This window comes from Lactuca saligna, chromosome 3 (genome assembly GCF_052625555.1).
Source record: "Lactuca saligna cultivar CGN05327 chromosome 3, ASM5262555v1, whole genome shotgun sequence".
Taxonomy (NCBI): domain Eukaryota; kingdom Viridiplantae; phylum Streptophyta; class Magnoliopsida; order Asterales; family Asteraceae; genus Lactuca; species Lactuca saligna.
The window spans coordinates 195390474-195412975 of record NC_136419.1 but is presented as its reverse complement, the minus strand read 5'-3'; the positions used below and the strand labels follow the sequence as shown (position 1 = coordinate 195412975).

The window sequence follows — 22502 nt, the reverse complement described above, 5'->3', positions numbered from 1 at the left end:
TGATTTAGTGATGACACCTAAGCGCTTGGCCAAGCCGAGACTAAGTTGATGTGTTCCATTGTAGTACGTTGTCAGTCGTCATAAATAGAATGTCAAGAAACAATATAAAGAGAATGATTAAAATTCATGTCTCGTGTCTCTACGATATCTTGAGAATGGAGGAATATATAATCCCTTATCTAAAGGACACGCACTTCTGATAAGATAAGAGTTGACAGCAGCTTTTGAAAGCTACGATTGTTGATCAGGTTCTGAAATCATGCAAAATAGTTATTAGACTTATCCAAGTGGGAGACTGTTGAATTAGTGTCTAAGTCCATAACTATTTTGGTGTGTACTTGACCCAATTATGAGCATGGTCCTTTTGGGTTGCCTTCACCATAGCAATATGTAGGATGAATTAAGGAGAGAGAGGTTTAATTATGATTTATTAATATATTATAAGAATAATATATTTAAGGAGAAATCATAATGTTTAATTAATATTAGTCAAGAATTAATTTTGTGGCTAAAAGAGATTAATTAAATTAAGGGGACTGATATTGTAAATATAAGATAGTTACAAACTTGGGCTTAGGATCCACTAGATGGCAATGGACAAATTCTATATGGAGGTCCATAAAGAAATCGTCCAAGGGCTTTCTGGAATGGTCCATTGGACTGCTTAAGGCCTAAGCAGTCAGATTAGGGTTTCCTAGTTGTAAACCCTAATAGCCATCATATATAAGGAACCCTTATGGCCCCAAAAACGTGGTGAACACTTGGATTAGGGTTTCCAACCATTCTTGGTGCCTCCCCTCTATTCCCTCTTCATTTTTGTTGTTTAGTGGTGTTTGTGACTCCATTAGAGGTGCAACACTTGAGGCACTAAGCTTTCTGAAGCCAAGGAATTGATTGTTATTGCTATATAACAATCAAATGTTAGATCTAGCCCCTATTTTATGTTAATGTGATTAATTGTATGCTAGATCTAGGGTTTATAGCTTTAGATATTCAATTGCATGTTTATTAGACAAACTAGATCCAAAAGCTATTAGGGTTTGTATGTACACCATAGGAATGATGTATTGCTCGAAACCCATCAATTTGATGGATCAGCCAAATCTGAACATGAGACAGTGTTGGTGGTTGGATGTGATGAATGATAATGATTGTAAGATCATTTACCATCCAGGGAAGGCCAATGTGGTGGCCAATGCTCTCAGTCACAAGGCGATCGTTACTCTGATCAGGGATATTTGTATGAGGATGCAAGTGATTACTCCGCTCTTGGAGCATATTCGAGAGGCTTAGGTTGAGGCTACGAATGAAGAGCACCGAAAGAGTGAGCACATAGTGGGTCAGGTGGCTTCTTTCGATTATGATAGCTGGGGGTTATTTTCTCTCCATCAAAAAGTGTGGGTTCCTTATTGGGGTGGTGTGCGTCAGGCTCTAATGGAGGAGGCACATAAATAGAGATTCTTCATTCATCCTGAGGAGATGAAGATGTATAGCGATATTCGTCCTAATTATTAGTGGCCCTGTATGAAGCGAGATATATCTTGGTATGCGGAGAGGTGATTGACTTGTAGGAAAGTCAAGGTCGAGCATCAGTGGCCTCATGGAAAGATGCAGTCGTTAGGCATTCTCGTTTGGAAATTGGAGGAGATCACTACGGATTTCATTACGAGTTGCATCAAACTACATGCGAAGTGGATTCAATTTGGGTCACCGCAGATCGATTAACGACGAGTGCGTATTTTATTCCGATTCAGGAGAGTATCTATGCGGAGAAGTTGGCCTATATATATACACACACACACACACACATCAAAGAGGTTGTTCCACGACATGGGGTGTCAGTTTCTGTGGTTTCAGACAGGGACGTACCGTTTACTTCCAAGTTTTGGAAGAGGTTCCATGAGGAGTTGGGTAATCGTCTACATTTCAGCATGGTTTTCCACTCGGAGGCTGATGGACAGAGTGAATGGAAGATTCTAACCTTGGAGGATATGCTTCGGGTGTGTGATTTGGATTTCGGTGGGAGTTAGGATATATATCTTCTATAAGCGGAATTTTCGTATAACAACAGTTATCATGCCAACATTGTTCGACCTCCTTTTGAGATGCTATACGGGAGGAAATGCAAGACCCCGATATATTGGGGTGAGGTCGGTCAACGAGTTATGGGGATATTGAAGTGGTACTCAAGACTACCGAGTTGATTCATCAGGTTTGGGTAGACTCTAGACAACTCAGAGTTAGTAGAAGAGCTATGCAAACAAGCGCCAACCAGATCCAGATTTCCAGGTTGGGATATGGTTATCATGAAGGTGTCACCTTGGAAAGGTGTCATTTGATTCAGGAAGAGGGGCAAGTTGGACCCCAAGTACATCAGTCCTTTTAAGATTTTGGCCCAGGTGGGATGGGTTGCTTATCGCTTGGATCTTCCTAAGGATCTTAGTCAGATCCATAACATGTTTCATTTCTCTTAGTTGTGGAAATGTTTATCGGATGATTCTGTGGTGGTTCCATTGGAGGATATTCAGGTGGATGATCGTCTGATTTATATCGAGAGACCAGCGGCGATTCTTGGCAAGAAACAAAAACCTTGAGGAACAAGGTTGTTGAGTTGGTGAAAGTTCAGTGGCAGCACCGCAAGGGTTCAGAATGGACGTGGGAGCCGAAGGACGAGATAAGCGAGCACTACCCAGAGTTATTTGGGGCAACGAACTTTGAGGACGAAGTCTGATTCAAGTGGGGGAGAATTGTAACATTCGATACTTTGTATGTATCCTTTTAAACCCTAAATGAAAAAAAAATCTCATTTCAGTCCCTAGCTAGTACGCGGGGGGTACTCTATGAGTACGCTTAGTGTAGTAGCCCGTTTTTGGATCGTGCATGAACCCATGTACGCTGGGCATACGTGGGAGTACATATGGCTTACGCAAGGCAGGGGCAAACCTTAATTTTTAGGATTGTATCCTATTTAAGCAACTTATGTTGCCTTGTTTGTATCATTTGGTCAACCTCAACTCCCCTATACCTTAAGATCGAAACCCTAGCCTCCTATAGTGTGCTTTTGAGATTTAGAAGTAATTTTATGTTGTTTTGTGTGCATTGAAGAAGGTGGTGCTTGGTGACCAAGCTTTGGTTGGACTTAAGGTTGTAGATCCAAAATCTTCATGAAGTTTGCTAGCTCCAAAAGGTATAAGGTTCTTATCTTGAAACCACTTTGTGTTAGATTGAGATTAGGGCTTATTTTTTAGCGTATTATGGTCTTTTGGTTCTCTTTGGGAGTTTGAGTCCCTCCATGAGCTAGGATGCTAATTTTTAACCCCTATGATGTTTCTTGTGTAAACAGGTGCCATCTTGATGAATCATATTGGTGTATGTATGAGTTAGAGCCTTATTGCGGGTCTTAATGGACAAATCGGGTTTTAGGGTCCCATTAAGACATTGAAGATGATAAAGTTGGAAAATTTATGAATTAATGACTTGAAATGAAGTAGATCGGAGGTTTTAATATCAAGAGCCTGAGTGATTAAGACAAAGTTGGCCAAAAGGGACTTTAGCCAGTATGTGAGGCGTAATCCCTAGTATGTTGTGCGTACTGGGTTAGCCGCCCGCTTCCGAGTCAACAATCGTACGCCGAGCGTACTCGGTGCAATGGGATTTCTTCGTTTAGGCCTTTTGGACTCGGGGTTATTTTAGGATTTTTGTGTGACAACCCGAAACTTGTATCTTCTACACTATGTCAGTTTCAATCAACGTTAAACTTGTTTTGTTGACTTTTTGTGTTGTTTAAGGGTTCATTTAAGTGTTCTAAGCTTGAGTATGACAAAGGTTGGGTTTAGGAATGAGTCGGCAAGTCGTATAGTGTCAAATCGGGCCATACACACCCTTAAGGGGAGTGTACGGCCGTACACATGGGTGTGCGGCCGCACACTCACCTTTTGGCTGCACACTCTCTTTTAGGTAGCATACTTGCCCCTATATAAAGGGTAGCCCCCTTTTCCTTTCATTCCTTTAACACATTGGTAGCACATAATTTTCTACAACCTTAAACCCTTCAAAGCTTCAAGAACGTAAGTACTTCATCCTCTAACTTGAAAACCATGAAAGACCACTCTATCTAAGCCTTAAGTGTGAAATAATCGACATGTTCTTCATCTCTTTGAAGGAGTGCGGCCGCACACCCCCTTAAGGTGGCCGTATATCCTTAAAACATGTCACACCCCAAAACCATGAATGACGGAAAAGTTATGGGGCGGAGGACGTCATGTACAGTATCACAACAATGAAAAGTAGTAAACAAGCAACAACATCATCCATTGCATTAATAATATAATTTTAATACAAGTGTGTTCTATCAAATTATAATAGACACTAAAGTATAAATCAAAATGAAAGATGAGTCTTGAACGAGCACCATCTTCTCTAAACCTTGCATCGGTACCTATCTATGGTTGACCTGAGTATACAAGTTATTTTGAAAGCGAGTATTAGTGACACCATAAGCATTTTAGTGTCTTAGTATGTATGTAAGTACTTGTATGTATTTGAAATGTAAGTATTTGTATGAATGAACTGTAAGTATTTGTATGTAAATGAACTGTAAATATTTGTATGTAAATGAACATCCTAGAAAACCCTATGTTTCCTATTAACTGTATCCTTCTACCAAGGCATCTAGTATCCATGTGTGTGTCCCTTGTAAGAGTGTTTATTTTCCCAAATCTGACTATCATTAACCAAAAATATAGTTTCTACATTACCGTGCGTCGTGTGAAGGTTCATGGAGTGAATGTAATGGGAAAATGAAATAGTACTATGGTGTACTAACTACCTTAACTCTATTGAAATCTTGAAAGTACTGTAGTATTTGTAATAAGTGACTACCGTTGTACTAACTACCTTAAAACAAAAAGGGATTCAATATAACATGTGATCGACCTGTATCCTGCTACTGACTCTAGTAAAACGACGATGTAAGACGTCGTAAGACTTGACATTTGGCACCCGTAGACTTGCAAGTCCCACTGTAGCGAGCAGCAAGGTGTAGGATAGCCAATCCAATATAGATCTATACGCAAACTCATACGCTCCCCAATTAAGGAGATTCGGGATACAAGAGCGGTCATGGCAGGAAGTGCCATGACCCGCCCAATGGTTCACATAACTGCATAAATGTATATGTAATGAATGTGCTAACTGAAAGTGTAATCTTTCTCTGTCTAGCCTGTATGTACTGAAATGTTCTGCCTGTGCTAGCTGTAATGTATGTTCTCTCTTTCTAGCATGTATAGTAATGTACTGTGTGTACTAGCTGTGATGTATGTTCTCTATATCTAGCATGTATAGTAATGTACTGTGTGTACTATCTATAATGTATGTTCTCTCTCTCTCTAGCAAGTATTGACTCATGAATGAACTGACTCATTGTATAATGCCGTGTACTAGTAATAGTTCTAGTATTTTCCTGAACTACCCCTATGGTAGCTTACTAGTAATGTAACTGGTACGTATGAACATGGATGTATACCCTTGCCACCCAAGGGTATTGAATGAACTGGAAGAAACTTTATGACTATATATGTACACATGATATATAACTAATATTTAAATGACCTTCGGACGGGCACCCAATATCCCACCAGACCACATCTCAAGCGCGAAAAAGGAAATAGGGCGGATAGCCTTCCTAAGTCTTTTAAACATTTCTTATATAACTATACATATATATATGCATGCAATTTATATTATAAAAGCATAAAATAAGTTTTGTAAAACCTTTTGAACATGATTACTATCTAAGAAAAGATCGACTTGATGTCAATCTATAAAACGGGTTGGAGGTATTTATCTAACAAAATAGTTTTAAATACAAAGAAACATTTTTTTTGAAACACAATTGTAAATGAGTTTGAATTGAAACATACAATGTATAATGAACAATTAAATCAGGAGTTTTAAACATATAAAACGTATATGAAAATCCTTTGAATAACAACTGTTTGGTAAAACAACTAATGTGTAGTAAATCATTTGAAAGCTGCTTATTAATCACATGTGATTTGATATAATAACTAGCATGATTCTACTTCCCCCCCTAACACATTTAACAACATTTAAAACATTGATTAAGGGGTATGAACTCAACTGTTGTAGGTGATACAGATGAACTGAAGAGGTATGACTGCTAGGTGTCAAGTGAAGACTTTAGACACACACAATGGTCCTAATTACATATGAAGACATATGTAAACAAACAATTAGTGATTATAACACCAATTAAACATGTATAAACATCCTAATGCGAGGAAAACAATTTGGTCAAGTGCTAAGAGGCTAATGGGTTGCAACAAAGGAGTGCAAGACCTCATACGGAAGTTTATGGTCTAAAGACCATGTGTGTTGGAGTTTACGGCCCAGGGGAGTAAACTCCTGACCGTAAACTCTCCATTGGGGCTCTAAATGAAGCTCAAATCTATTACAAGTTAAGTGGTGAAGTGCTTCTAGGCTTAAACAAGTGTTAGGACTTCCTTTTAACTCCTTTGAGGAGTTCACGGCCCATGGACCAAATCGCATGGAGATTACAACCATAATCTCCCTTGGGAGGGTGTTTGTGGTGTTTTCAAGTCCCTAATTTAACTAGGAACTAAACTATGCTAGTATACAAGGATTTAGAAGAGTTTATAGCACCATTCGGCACTATTGTTTGGAGTTCACGGCCCTGGAACTTCTTGGGTCATGAACACCTTACTCTTGGTGTTCTAATGGTGTTTTCTAGTCCTAAACTCATTAGGGTATATGTCTAAATTCAAGCCTAAGCCTTAGGAAGTGTTTGTGGCATCAAAACACCCCTAACTTGAGTTTTCGACCCATGTACCATTTGGTCATGTGTTTGCGGTCGTGAACAGCTATGAGTGTTGGTATTTTGATTGTTTTGGATCCTAGACACATCAAGGTAATGTGCTATGCTAGTCTCTTGGTTCAATGAAGGCATTTAGGGCATTTTAGCACCTAAAAATGGAGTTCACGGCCCAAGAACTTCCTTGGCCGTGAACTCACTTTCAACCCTTGATTCTTAATGTTTTGGATGCCTAAACAGTTATGAGTAGTCTCAAGGTTCATTTCCAAGGTTTGGAGGGTCATTGGGCACACTTTGGCCCTTATAAAAGAGTTTACTGTCCAAGTGTTCTTGGGCGGTAAACTCTCAAATCTTGGGGGTTTGATCCGATTTTGATGTTAATAGGCATAATCTAAGCTATATATTACAACTAGATAGAAGTACTCACGATTTGGGATGAAAACCCGAAGATCCGTGAGAGAGAAAATGGCTTTTCTCTATTTGGAAATGTGACTAATGAATAAATATGGCTCAGATTTCTATATATAGTCCTGGGATTTTTGGCAGAAAATATTTTATTCCCGTAATGAACTCTAATATCATAGAGTTTTGGAATAACCGTGTTGCACAAAACCCTAGTGCATCCACTCTTCTGATATCTCCTTAAGTGTAAATCCTGAAAAACTGTCAAACTTATACCCCAAGAGTTTGGAAGTTAACTGTAACTGTTCTATCTTCTATTGACTTGATATGGTTTGTACAGAATGGAAATTTCGAGTTGTCACAAAACACCCTCCAAAGTGAGAGTTTAACTTCCATATTCGAGATAGACATGGCCCTAGCCTTGTTGCACCTTGGAATGGAAAATTTGGACATCATCTTGTGGGGTGTACGACTGCACGCACCTGTGTATGGCCTCACACACCCTTGTGCGGCAGCACACTCCCGTGTGCGACTACACACACACCCTAGGACCATAAACCCAATTCTAGGACCCTTAACTTGCACTCCCAGCGAGTATAGACCCAGAACACCTCCTAGATGCAAGTATGGACCTTGAAAACACCGCAAAGGCACCACTCATCATGAGTGTGCGGCCGCACACCACTTGGGCCGCACACCCATGGTCGCACACACCTTTAAGGTGGCCATACACCTCCCTCATGCAATCCTTTAAGGTCCTAACACTTAGTGCAAGTAGTCCCAAGTCTCGAGAGTGGTTCTCCATCACATCTAGTAGTGAAATACCCTCATTTGACTCATTTATGTGTCATTACGTGTTAATTAGGATCAAATTGTGTTCAAGGCTTCACATGAACATCCAACTTTCCGTATCGATCCTTCAATCAAACCACTCGCTCAAGGTGAGTTCATACCCCTACATTTCCGTGGTTTTAATGTTTTTAGGGGGGGGGGGGGGGAATACAGGCCAAATTCAAAGTATTTTATAAAGTTTTAAACTTATTAATACAGTCTAACGAATTCCACATTTAATAACATATTCGGATGTTTTATCCCCTTTTTTAATATGTTGAGCATAAGGGAAACATTTATTTTTGGAAATCTAACTACATAGCTTTCAGAAAGGTTTTTACAAAGCATTTTCCAAATCAACTATAATAAAATATAATGGATATAGTTTGGGATAACCCTCTAGGCAATTTCTACCAAATCAGATTTCATGGATGAATATGAATAAACTATGGCATATTTAGTTTATGTTATATATTTTCTCACGAGTATAAAGTACTATTATTCAAGGATATTCATTGTTTTTATACTGTCTCTAGCTAGTAAACTAGATTATACAGAATTGTGAGGCTCTACTTCGATACTGTACCCTGAGGAGTACAGTGCTAAATCCTATCTCAGTATAACCAGAGTCTCCTGGAGGGAGAGCGTGGGATTTGTAAATAGATCTATTTGGGACTGACAATCCCACACCTGAACTGCTAGCTACAGTTAGGCAGACATGCATGGGGTTAACAAAGGTCATTTAGCTTAACGCCTGAAGAACGTTATAAAGGTCTCTCGGTCATATCAAACATGGTTATACGGCTCACAAATAAGTATAAACTAACTTTGGTTTATGGATTCTACTCTTCATTTATTTTATTTTAAGTAATAAAAATGTTTATATATACTGATAATAATCAGGGATTTCTAAACTTGCATCTCTACCTCTAGTACGGTTAACCTGTTTTTAGGGAAAATATGGGATTTTTCCTAGGATAACGCTGACATTTCTAAAACGGATGGTTGATTTGTTACTAATAAATACTCTTTCAACACTACATTTCATAAGAAAATATGGGATTTTCTAGAGGAACACTTTTCAAAAGAATCAAAGAATCGTTTTTCCACTAAAATTAAATGTTTGTGAACTCACCAGCTTTATGCTAATATTCTTTCAAATTGCTTGTATTCTCAGGAAATTGGTAGACAGGTACTTCTTGGATTTAGGGGAGCCGGAGCAATAAGAGTCATGTTGTTATATTCTACATACTTATGGTGTAATTAAAACAAGTTTCTGACTGATGTAAACATTTTCATATATATATATATATATATTCATTGTAATGGTTGTGTTACTATATGATTGCTATTGTACAATGGTTGTGATGCTAAACATGACGTCCCCCCACCCCGGAACGATTCCGCCATCTTGGTTTTAGGGTGTGACATTTTGGGTTTGGGCCTTGTTGGGCCGTTGGACTTCTGACTTTAGGCCATGGATAAACTAGGGGCTTTCTTGGAATTAGGTCCATGATGATTTTGGGCCCAATTAGTTTGATGGGCCATAATGGGCCTTAGGATGCCATTTAGGAATATGGGCCTTTTGAGTAAATAGATTGGGCCTTGGTTTTGGGCCAAGTAAGAAAATGATAAAATAGTCTTTTACCCTGGATGTTGGACAAGTGATTTGGATTTTTTATTCTAGGTTAAAATCCAATCATTAATTGGATATTATTTGATCATGATAACGTAGGGATTTTCTGGACCAACAGACCGAGATTTTATTTAAGAGATTCAACAGCTAGATGTGAGTTTCCTCACTGTGTTTAGCGGGTCGAAGGCACCAATGCCGGCCCATGGTTTATTATGTTTAAGGTGCTAGTTGTCTGCTGACTCTTGCAAGTTTTATGTGTTTATATGTATACCAGTAAAGCCTGATGATTATATTGTATGCTATTTATCTTTGTTATTTTTGCATGTGTTTATATGTTTGTATATATACCGCGTGGGGCCCAATGTCAGGCGGAGCCTAATGACTGACAAATCTATTCCGAGTGGGCCTCAATACTGGGCGAGACCCATGGATGGTTGGGGCCCATTATATGTATGATATGTACGGTATGTGGTATTTTGGGGAACTCACTAAGCTTTGTGCTTACGGTTTTCAGTTTATGTTTCAGGTACTTATGGTTCTAAAGGGAAGAGTCCGAGATGATTGCAGTATACACACCATATTCTTCTGCATTTTACACGACTCATATGTTTTTGGATGTTATTTGATATACTCTAATTGTTTATGTTTTCCATGATGTTGTTTTGGATGATGGTTTCATTAATTTAAAAAAAAAATTAAGATTTTTAGTCTTAATTTTTGGGATGTTATACTACAATCCCGACATGATAACTTTTTTATTAATCATTATTCGACGGTCGATAGAACAACGTGGCAGGGAAATCACTAGTCAAACAACGTCAGTTATGGGGGCTCATGGTAATACATTACAAACACCTTAGAGCTCAGACTACCATTAGGGACGCCTTAGAATGGTAAATAAAATATGTTAGGAATAATTAGATATCCTACAAAAATAGTAAATTAAGATTAATAAAACATCTTAAAAGATAATAAAATATGATAGTTAGATATCATATAAAGATAGTAAATTATGATTAATAAAATATCCTAGAAGGTAATAAGATAGGATCGTTAGATATCCTCAAAAGATAGTAAGTTAAGGCTGATAAAATGCTTTAAGAAATGTTTTTTCTAAAAAAATGATTCTTAATTTTAATACAACTAAATAAAACTATAAAAACTTGTGCAATCACCAACATTATGTTGACGTTTTAAAAAATACATGTATTCTCAGGGAGATAAGTATAGAGGATATTCGTACAAAGAAAAAGGTTTTCAAGAAAGCTTGCAGGAGTTTAGTTTCGTCTATTTATCATTTCTAGTAATGTCGAGGATGTGTGTTTGACTTTTAAACAACGTAATCCAAAATAGTTTACAATAAATAAAAGTAATGTTTGTGATATACTTTTATGTAATGTTCTAGATATACATCTGTACGCATCGATCCAATTTCTTCATGTTTGCACTGCCCGACTTTTTCGCCACTGACCGAAGGTGTGACAGTAATAAATATTTAACATTTTTTTTTGGTTATGAGGAACTTTTAAAAAAATATTTACTTTGACTATTTTAACATTTTTACGTCTCTTATAAAAGAGTCGTTTGCGTCACAGATGACAAACTTAATAAACCAAACCAAATTGAAAAATTGATAGAAACAATGCTTCTTAAGAAACTTTTTTTTCAAACTCAAATAAGAGATAATAAACTTGCATCACACATGACAAACTTAATAAACCAACCCAGATTGGGAAATTGATAGAAAAGTGCTTCTTAAGAAAGTTTTCCAAACTCAAATAAGTGATAATAAACTTCATCACACATGACAAACTTAATAAATCAAACCAAATTAGGAAATTGATAGAAACAATGATTCTTAAGAAATTTTTGTAAACTCAAATAAAAGATAATAAGCTTGCATCACACATGACAAATTTAATAAACCAAACCAAATTGAGAAATTAATAAAAACAATGCTTCTTAAAAAAGATTTTCAAACTAAGATAACTTGAAGGACTATTCTTATAGTAAGTTAAGGGATACAAATGCATATTATTTTCCCCTTGAAGTTTGTTCCTCCATCAATTTATGAACCTAAAATCGAAAGAAACAAAGTTGGAGGACTATAACTTATAATAGTCAACAAGCTTGGGGAGAAAAATATAAATTTCCAACTTCATTTTTGTTTCTTTCAGTTAGGTCATTCGATGGTAGAGTATCTATCTTCTACTAGGAGACCTTCATGAAAACATGGCTCTGGTGCCCACTCGTCTAGACTCGTTTCACAGCTCAGTCTACAAGCTCCATTTCTTCAGGTACTGCTCTTATAATCCTTTCAAGAAACACAAAGTCATTGCTACTTATGAGAGTAATTCGACAAATTTAAACCCAACCCCCCATAAAAAATCCAAAATCGTTCTTCGAAATAAGAACAATGAAGCGGGTTCCATCGCAGAATCACCGATTTTGCAGTCAAAAAGTAACACTAGTGGTGGTTGGTTAGAGAAATGGGATGATACCCACAAGCAAAATTGGCCTAAAAAGGCTGAACCAGTTTTAAATTATCGATATGGGGACGATTCCGATAGTGATGATGGCGGTGTACACCGTAGTACTGGTAGTACGATGGACAAAATCGTGGAGAAGCTAAAGAAATTCGGGTATGTCGATGACGTTAAAGAAAAGAAAGAGAAGGAAATCGAGAAGGGGTCAATCGAGGACATATTCTACGTTGAGGAAGGGATTTTACCGAATTCCAGAGGTGGGTTTTCACCGGAATCACCTCTTGGAGTTGAAGACGTGTTTAGGGGTAGTAACGGGAAAGTGCGATTCCCATGGGAGAAACCTTCAGAGGAAGATGCGAATAGGAATTCCGTGAGGCAAAAGAGTAAGACTTGTGTGGCGGAATTGACGATTCCAGAGTCGGAATTGAGGAGGTTGAGGAACTTAGCTTTTAAATTGAAGAACAAGACAAGAATCACAGGTGCTGGTGTTACTAGAGAAATGGTGGCTTTGATTAAAGATAAGTGGAAATCAGCAGAAGTTGTGAAGCTCAAAATTGAAGGATCTGGTGCACTTAATATGAGGCGCATGCATGAGATATTAGAAGTAAGTTTCTTGCAACTTTTTTAGATCTTTGTATTAGTAATGGATTAATCTTATCTGAAAAGAAATTTTAAATTATTACATGATAAGGAATGAGAATTGATGGGATAGAACTTTAAAGTCATATATATATATATATATATATATATATATATATATATATATATATATATATATCTTTGAAAAGTTTCAAGATTAAAGCAATTTTTGTGAAAGAACCTAGAATTATATGTTTCATGGATACAAACACATTACATGTAGTTATTGAGATTCAATAATTCTAGAATATTAAAGATATATGATCCTTTTGTTCATATGCATACATACATACATGCATATACACATAGGATAATGCAATAAATAGTAATGTGCTTTCATTTCTTTCTATTACAACATTGTATTTTGAAAAAAAATTGATTCAATTTTTGGATTAGATGCTTGTTTATACAACAATATTTCATCTTCTTCTTATTTTACATAACAAAATTGTTTTTTTGACAAAATATGCATATCCATGTTTCTTACTTATGCAACAATATTTCTCACTTATGCATATTTCATCTAACAAACACTTTCTTTTTGCATAAAAACAAGCATTCAACCTTATCAACTTTCACAAATTCAATTCTTTGACTCAATACCTACATCTACTTGCTATTTACCAATATTACTAATATAAAATCTTGAACTAATATTAGATGAGAACCGGAGGATTAGTGATTTGGAGATCCGGAAGCACAATTGCTCTGTATAGAGGCGTAGAATACAAAGACCCTTCTTTAAAACAACAAAAACACGAATACAACAAACAACTTTCACAAAAATCGTCTTTTTCTAACACTACTTCAATGGAAGAAGAAGAAGATTCACAAGTCCAAGAATCGGACAATTCGTATGAAAAGGAAGTGGACAAGCTTCTAGAAGGATTGGGCCCGAGGTACACTGATTGGCCAGGGTGTGATCCACTACCTGTGGATGCGGATTTGTTACCAGGGACCCTTGATGGGTATAAACCACCTTTTAGAATACTTCCATATGGAGTCAAAGCTACACTTGTTGGAAAAGAAGCTACTACTTTAAGAAGGCTTGCAAGAGTTCTTCCTCCACATTTTGCTTTAGGTATGTATTATGCCACTTTTTTAATTTGATCATTGTACTTTGAAACTTGTTGCTAAAATTATCCGACTTTTGAAAACAAATTTGTCCACATAAGCGTTTTATGGGTCCCACATGTTTCCCTTAATAATTAGTTTTGAAAGGACTCAGTGCCATAAATACCAATGGGCTTTCATTTCTTGGTGTATTAGCTAATCCTAGTTTCATTTCTTTCTATTACAACACCATATTTTCAATTTTTTTTTTCCTTGTTAACATGTTGTACTTTGAAAAATGGCAAATCTCCGATAAAGTCCCAACATTTTGGGTCAGTTTATGGTTTACACCCAACATTTATTTTTTAAACAGAAAAGTCTCGATTATCTAATTTTATACCATAATCTGTCATTCTTAGTTGAACAAAATAAGGACTTTTTCATTAATTTGCACAAAAATAAAATAATCGGGTTCAAAAAATAAAAGTTGGGATTAAATCGTAAACTGACCGAAAATATTGGGACTTTATTGGAGATTTCCCTTGAAAAATCTACCGAATTATGTGTACTTTGAAATAACATGTTCAATTGTAGCAATGAAAATTGCTTTGTAATTGGATGACATTTACTACATTTGGGTAGATCTTCAAAATAGAATGCTCTAATAGAAAGAAATGAAAGTATACTGTTGCTATAAAGTATAAACAAATCAAGAAAAGTACGCTAATTTTCCTTTTATATCACCCTTTTTGAAAAGCATGGTGCTTTTGAGTACCAAATTTTGAATTTTTGTGATCAAATAAATAGAAAGTAGCTTATAAAACATATTAAGAATTTTATAATATATTTGATTATATGTATATATATATAAATAGGTAGAAGCAGACAACATCAAGGTTTAGCAGCTGCAATAATTAAGTTATGGGAAAGGAGTTCAATTGCAAAAGTTGCACTAAAACGTGGTGTTCAACTAACTACAAGTGAGAGAATGGCTGAAGATATCAAGGTACTCAAAGAATACCTTAATAAAATTATTACAAAAATATAAATATGATGAAAATTTTGCAACTTTTTGGCTACTTCTGCTTATGATTATCTCATCATTCTTTTTTGAGTTTTATCACTTGTTTATGCAACGATAGAGTAAAATTACTTATATACCCTATTTTATCTGTTATTGTGATACTACATACTAGCCACAACAAATTTTGTGAAGTTACTTATATACCCTTTATTTATTCTGTTATTTTGGTACTAAAGTTGTTTATCAGAAGTTAGAGTAAAATTACTTATATACCCTTATTTTATCTGTTAATTTCCTAAACAATTGTCAAACAAACACCATCAAATGTGATTATACAACAAAGGCACATCCAAACATTATCCGAAGTTAGAGTAAAATTACTTATATACACTTATGTGAAACCTATGTATTTATCAATCTTCAACAATGTGGTTTTGTTTATTGTTTGCAGAAATTGACAGGAGGGATACTTTTGTCAAGAAACAAAGATTTCTTGGTGTTTTACAGAGGAAAAGATTTCTTGTCACCCGATGTTTCAGAGGTTTTATTAGAAAAAGAAAGACTTGCAATATCTTTACAAGATGAAGAAGAGGAAGCAAGATTAAGAGCTTCAACTTTTATAACACCAAAAGTTGAAAAACATGAACATTTAAGAGGATCTACAGGGACTCTTGGAGAAAGTCTTGATGCAAATGCTCGATGGGCAAAAAAGCTTGATGATGATCATAAGAAAAAAGTTCTTCAAGAAGCAGAAGTAATTAGACAAGAGGATCTTGTTAGAAAGCTTGAAAGGAAGCTTCGATTTGTGAGTTTCTTGAAACTTTGATTTGTAATGATTTGTCTTTTGGGTTGATATAATTTTGGGTTAACCTCAAAAAAGACTTTATATTTTGTGTTTTTTCCGGATTAAACCTCAAATTTATTTTTTGCCTGAAAAAGAAAGACCTTGTATTTTTTTCATTTTTTCCAAAAAGCCATCAACTTTGTATTTTTTTCTCCCAAAAAAACCTTAACCCTTTAAATGCTTCCAAATAAACCCTCAACTTTTTTAGTTTTCTTGAAAAAACCCTCACATTTACAATTTTTTTGGAAAAAAAATGATTGAAAGGGTCAGATCGGAGAAAATGAAAAAATACAAGGTCTTTTTCACGCAAAAAACAAATTTGTGGTTTAATCCGGAAAAAACACAACATATAAGGTCTTTCTGAGATTAACCCTATAATTTAGGGCAAAATACAAAAAAGCAAAACATACTTTCACCATTTTAGTCAATCACTATATTTTGTAGTGATCAAACCGTTAATACTTTTTTTTTTTTTAATGTTTAAAAACAAATTGGGTAACTAGGAAAATTGATTTTAAAAGGTCAAAGAAAGTATAAATGGATTAATCACAATAGAAAATAGTTCAATGGGCAAATCGATAAATTCACCATTTTTATCGATTTAGTCATTACTTTTTATTGATTTAGCCATTGAACTTTTTTATTACAATAATCATAAAAAAGTTCAGTGGCTAAATGCCTAAATCTATAATAGGATGAAACTAAGTTCTTTGTGTTTTTAACTTTTTTTAACCTTTTCCAAAATCATATTACCTGAAAAAAGTTGTGTTTTTTTTTTTTTTAAACTGTCAAAAAATAGTATATTAACAAATTACAACCCTCTAAATTGACTTATTTGAAGAATTGGATTGTTATTTTTTTTTATAATCATATTGACCATATTTTTATTAGAGGAAATTACTAAAAATCGTCCCTATGATTTGGTCAAAATTGCACGTTTGGTCCCTAATTTTTTTTTGCACTCGGATCGTCCCTGCGGTTTGATTTTGTTGTGTTTTTTGTCCCTATGATTTGGTCAAAATTGCACGTTTGGTCCCTAACTTTTTTTTTTTGCACTCGGATTGTCCCTGTGGTTTGACTTTGTTGTGTTTTTCGTCCCTATGGTTTGGTCAAAATTGCACGTTTGGTCCCTAACCTTATGTATGTAAGGGACGAAAAACGCAACAAAATCAAACCACAGGGACGATCCGAGTGCAAAAAAAAGTTAGGGACCAAACGTGTAGTTTTGACCAAACCATAGGGACCATTTCAGTAATTTACTCTTTTTATTATTATTATTATTACAGGCTGATAAAAAATTAATGAAAGCAGAAGAAGCGTTATCAAAAGTGGAAGCATTTCTGGATCCAGCGGATCGACCCGCGGATCCAAATAGTATCACAGATGAGGAAAGATTTATGTTCAGGAAACTCGGTTTAAGGATGAAAGCTTTCTTACTCCTTGGTAATAATAATTACTAATTAAATTTAACCTTTTCTTCATTTTCATACTTTTTTTTATTTCCCCAAAATACCAACTTACTTACATTTCTTTACTAATTATAGCATTTTTTTTTTACCATAATAATAACAACAAATACTTGCATATTATATTTTCATTTGTTAGATATTGTTGTTATTGTTAAAGAAATGTAAGTATGTTGCTACCAATCTACGCAATGTACTTTAGTTTTTTTTTTTTTTTTTTCCATAATAAAAAATTTCGGGTTAATCTCAATAAAAGACCTTATATTTTGTGTTTTTTTTTTTTCTGGATTAAACCTCATTTTTATTTTTATTTTCCTGAAAAAGACCTTGTATTTTTTTCATTTTTTCCGAAAAAAGTAAAAACCCTCAACTTTGCCCTTTTTTTTTCCGGAAAAAAAACCCTCAACCTTCTAACTATTTTTAAATAAACCCTCAACTTTTTTAGTTTTTCATCAAAAAAACCTTCACATTTTACAAGTTTTTTCAGAAAAAAAAGACTAAAAGGGCCAGATAGGAAAAAATGAAAAAATGCAAGGTCTTTTTCAGGAAAATAAAAATAAAAATGAGGTTTAATCGAGAAAAAAAAACACAAAATATAAGGTCTTTTACGAGATTAACCCTAAATTTTGCTTTTCAGTATGAACAATGTACTTTATTTGTTATATACATTGCTATTATGGGTAAGAAAATGTAGTTAGGTACCTTGTTATTATGGGTTTAAAAATATGTTCTATTATGTGTAAAGAAATGTAAATACTAAGATACTATTATGGGTACAAAAATATAAGGACATTGCTATAATAGGAAAAATAAAATATAGTACACTGCATATATTGGTAAAAAGAGTAAAGTATGATACTATTTATGCAATTTTCCCTTTCAAATAGTAGTTCATTCTATCTCTTTCTCAAATCAAGAAGTGAAAAAAAAAAAAAGAGTAAAAGTAAAATACGTTTGTATTTTGATTCGAATGAAAAAGATTTGATTGTTGTTTGTAATTGTAGGTAGGCGTGGGGTGTTTGATGGAACTGTGGAAAATATGCATCTTCATTGGAAATATAGAGAATTGGTTAAAATTATTATAAAAGAAACAAATTTTGAAGAGGTTAAAAATATAGCATTATCACTTGAATCCGAAAGTGGAGGCGTATTGGTTTCGGTTGATAAAATTTCAAAAGGGTATGCGATAATTGTGTTTAGGGGCAATGATTATAAAAGACCTTCTAAATTAAGACCCAAAAATTTGTTAACAAAAAGGAAAGCTTTGGCACGTTCTATTGAGCTTCAAAGACGTGAGGTATCATTTTTTTTTTTTTTTTTTATTTTATTTGTATGAATAAATGATGTTTAAAAAGTATTTGAAAAATTCAAGACAAGTAAGGAAAAATTGAATACTTAAATTTTCTTTGAGTAAATTACTGAAATCGTCCATATGGTTTGGTCAAAATTGCATGTTTGGTCCCTAACTTTTTTTTGCACTCGAATCGTCCCTGTGGTTTGATTTTATTGAGTTTTTCGTCCCTTACATACGTAAAATTAGGGACCAAACATGCAATTTTGACCAAACCATATGGATGATTTCAGTAATTTACTCAGTTTTTTTTAATTGTTAATACATTGTATTTTGAAAATTTTACCTAACTATAGTATTTTACTTTCTGTTTTTTTTTTTTTAAATTCTATTTTTTTTTTTTTTGTAACGATTATTAGGACATTATATATTGAAAAATCTAGGGTTAATCTCATAAAAGACCTTTTATTTTGTGTTTTTTCCTAATTCAACCTCGATACTTTATTTTTATTTTTTTTCTTGAAAAAGACCTTGCATTTTTTTCGATCTGGCCCTTTCAGTCATTTTTTTTCCCGAAAAAACTTGTAAAACATGAAGGTTTTTTTCGGGAAAAACCAAAAAAGTTGAGGGGTTTTCAGAAATAGTTAGAAGGCTGAGGGTTTTTTTCAAAAAAAAAAAAATGAAGTTGAGGGTTTTTTCGGAAAAAATGAAAAAATACAAGGTCTTTTTCAGGAAAAAAATAAATTTAAAGTTTAATCCAGAAAAAAAAACCACGCAAAATATAAGGTCTTTTTTTCTTCCTAATAATAGGAAGAAAAAAAAAATGAGAAGTAAGATGCTATAATAAACAAATCAATGAAAGTATATTGCTATTTCTTATATTTAACTTGAAAAAAAAAAAAGGAAAATTTGTGAAAAGTTATTATTTTATCAGGAAAGTTTCCTTTCATTGAGTTTTTATATTTGTGTTTTAATATGAAGCTGAATTTCTGTTTTTGATTCTTTGATAAACAGGCTCTTATGAATCATATCTCAACTTTGAATGCAAGAATGAGAAAACTGCAATCTGAAATCGTATGATCTTCTATTTAATATTTATATCTTCCTATTTTCATTTTCATTACATTATTGTAATAGTTTTTTATTTATTTTTATTATCAATGAATATGATTTTAGGAACATGTTTCAACTATTAAAGATAAAGTAGATGAGGAGTTATATGACAAATTAGATGCGGCTTATTCCACCGAAGATGAAGATAGTGAGGTAAAAATTTTGTATTTTTTTTTTTTTTTGGTATATTTTTTAAAGTACAAATACTTAATAAGATAAAAACTGAAAGTTTATTATAAAAATATCGTGTTAATTATAATAAGGGTTAAATGCAACTATGCAAGAAATAACAACATGATATATTACTTTCATTTCTTCATATTACAACATTGTAGTTTAAAATAAAAATCTACCCATTTATGTTTTTTTTTTTTTTTTTTTTTTTTTTTTTTTTTTTTTTTTTGTTTTTTGTAAATGCTTTGTTTCATTATGTAATAATACGTGTTTTTATATTTTATTTAGGAGGAAGGAGAAGATGTGTATCTTGATTCATATGAGAGTGAAGATGATGAAGAAGATGAAAATGGTGGATTGGAAGTTGAAGAAAAGGATTATGTGGATCATCAACTTGCTGTGTAATAAGTTGGAACGTAGATAAAGTTATGTATATTGACTCTAAATTTCATTATAATTGTGATTTCTGGGAAAAATAGGGAAAGGTATATGATGTATTTTTATCTATATATATATATATATTCACTTTTAACTATTTTCTATAGTATTATCTGGTTTTGAAAAAGCATGTTGTGGTTTAATCATTTTTTATCAGACTTAGGGGTTGTTTGTTAGCCTCTTAATTGACAAATTAAGAGGCATGCTCTTAAAAGTTCAGATTCATACCGTTTGGTGGAGTCTTATTTTTTGCCTCTTAATACGATAACAACCTCTTATTTTTTCAGACTTCACTATGCATCTGAAAAGAAAAAGGAAGGCGCGCGTTTGTATTTTTTCCTATCATACCCTCGTCACACCCTTCTCTCTTTTCTTGAAGCCATCAAAGAAGAACCGCCTCCATCCTCTCCCCTGTATCTCGTCGGACATAGGCATCGGCCGTCGCACAGCACCACCATCGCATGTCATGGTCGCACACCACCTTCTCACTCCAATCCCTCTCCGATCTGCAACCACACCCGAGCCTAGGGTTTGTGTTGCCGGCAAGTGGATGCTATCACTAGTATTCGTTCTTTTGTCGCTAACCCCAATATTGGCTTCGACCCATTGAGTTAATTGAGTTTGTGGTGTTGTTTACTTTGCGGTCAAGGAAGGTCGAGAAAGAACAGAAAGGGGGGGAGAAATCATCTATTTGCAATTGAATTGTTTCATCTATAAGGTGAGTTCTGGAAAACCTAACTTTTCAATCTAGCTTCCGAAACCTATGTGTTCACTTTGGATTTATACAGTACCCAATACTTATGATGTGTGTTCAATTAAAAATTCTTGCTGATGAGTTACTTTATATATGTAATTTGGAGTTTTAAATTTATGTAGCTGATGTTAGTATTTCTAGTTCTTAAAATCAGACCTGGAGATGCTGTGAAATATGATATGTAATTGATGCAAGTTCTTGAGTTTCTAAAATCTGTATATGTTTTTGCTTGAAATTTGATATTGAAATCTGAATATGTATGTGTTTTTGTTTGAAATCTGATGTTGAGATCTGAATCTGTATGTGTTTTTGCTTGAAATCTTTTTTGTTAATTGATACAAGTTCTTGAGTTTCTTGTATAGAATGATATGGAAATTTTCTTTTCAAATGTTTTGTTGTTTCTTTGATTCCAGATTTCCTTTTGTATGTCACAGGTGCATATATAATGATTTTGGCAAGAGTTTTTCGTAGATCAAAAGACATTTTTCGTTGACAAAAGATCCAAGCTTCAAAACAACATTAGCAGCCACAGTTTCTGGAAGAACGGTTCAACAAAATCAGTCACAAAAGTTATTGAGTCAATGGCTACTATCCATTGGTTTCATGGATTTGAGAATATATTATTATGATTCGGATTTTGTAGTATTTTATTTGGATTATAGTATTATTCGGTGGATTTGAAAATATTTATGTTTGATTTGGATTTTTTATGGTGTTTATATATATTTTTTTAATTATTCAAGGCGATGGTTGAGTTATTTTTATAAATCAGAAATATTGAATTCAGCAAAAGATAATACATAAGGGTAAAATGGTCATTTTTATCATTTAGCTCATCAACTAAGAGGTTCCAACCAAACAACAAATAAAAAATTAAGATCTTAAAAATTCAGACCCTCTTAGAAATTCAAACCTCTTAAAAATTCAGATCTTACCAAACAGCCCCTTAGCCACTCAAGAATCATATTATCATGGTTATTAAAATAAAAGTTTGGTTGCTAAATGTATAAAAAATAATATCTAAAAATGGTAAAAGTAGGTTGTGTTTTAAAAAAAAAAAAAAATCAAAATCAGGTTAACCTATTTTTTTTTTTTCAAACGGAGTCAAATTGGTAAACTTGTGAATTACGAGAACTTATTATTATTATTATTATTATTATTATTATTATTATTATTATTATTATTTTGTTAATCGACAAACTTGCAAAAAAAAAAAAAAAAGATTAAAAGATTAAAAGATAAATGTAGAATATTTTGATAGTGGTTCTTAAATTAATCTCTCTATTCTAATAAATGAATAAGTTAATTTTTTTTATTAACAAGTGTTATCATATTAGAACTTCTTATTAATATTATATTGCTTTATCATGCTATTTGTCAACATATTTCACTTAAATTATATTAATTAATAACATTAGATTAAAAAATAAAATAAAAATAATACAAATTATAAGGTGATATAACTTCATGTATTTATTTAAATCAACGATTATAATTT

At 33.7% G+C, this 22502-nt stretch overlaps 1 protein-coding gene across 1 annotated transcript; it reads left to right on the top strand.

Annotated features, from left to right (window-relative positions):
- Positions 1–11892: 11892 nt before the first annotated feature.
- LOC145037697 (CRM-domain containing factor CFM3A, chloroplastic/mitochondrial-like) lies at positions 11893–20347 on the top strand. The gene is made up of 9 exons (XM_078986404.1): positions 11893–12812; positions 13508–13928; positions 14776–14906; positions 15376–15729; positions 17055–17211; positions 18239–18531; positions 19540–19599; positions 19702–19791; positions 20101–20347. The coding sequence occupies exons 1-9, from the start codon at positions 11955–11957 to the stop codon at positions 20215–20217; spliced, it is 2481 nt and encodes an 826-aa protein (XP_078842530.1). The 5' UTR covers positions 11893–11954; the 3' UTR covers positions 20218–20347.
- Positions 20348–22502: the final 2155 nt, after the last annotated feature.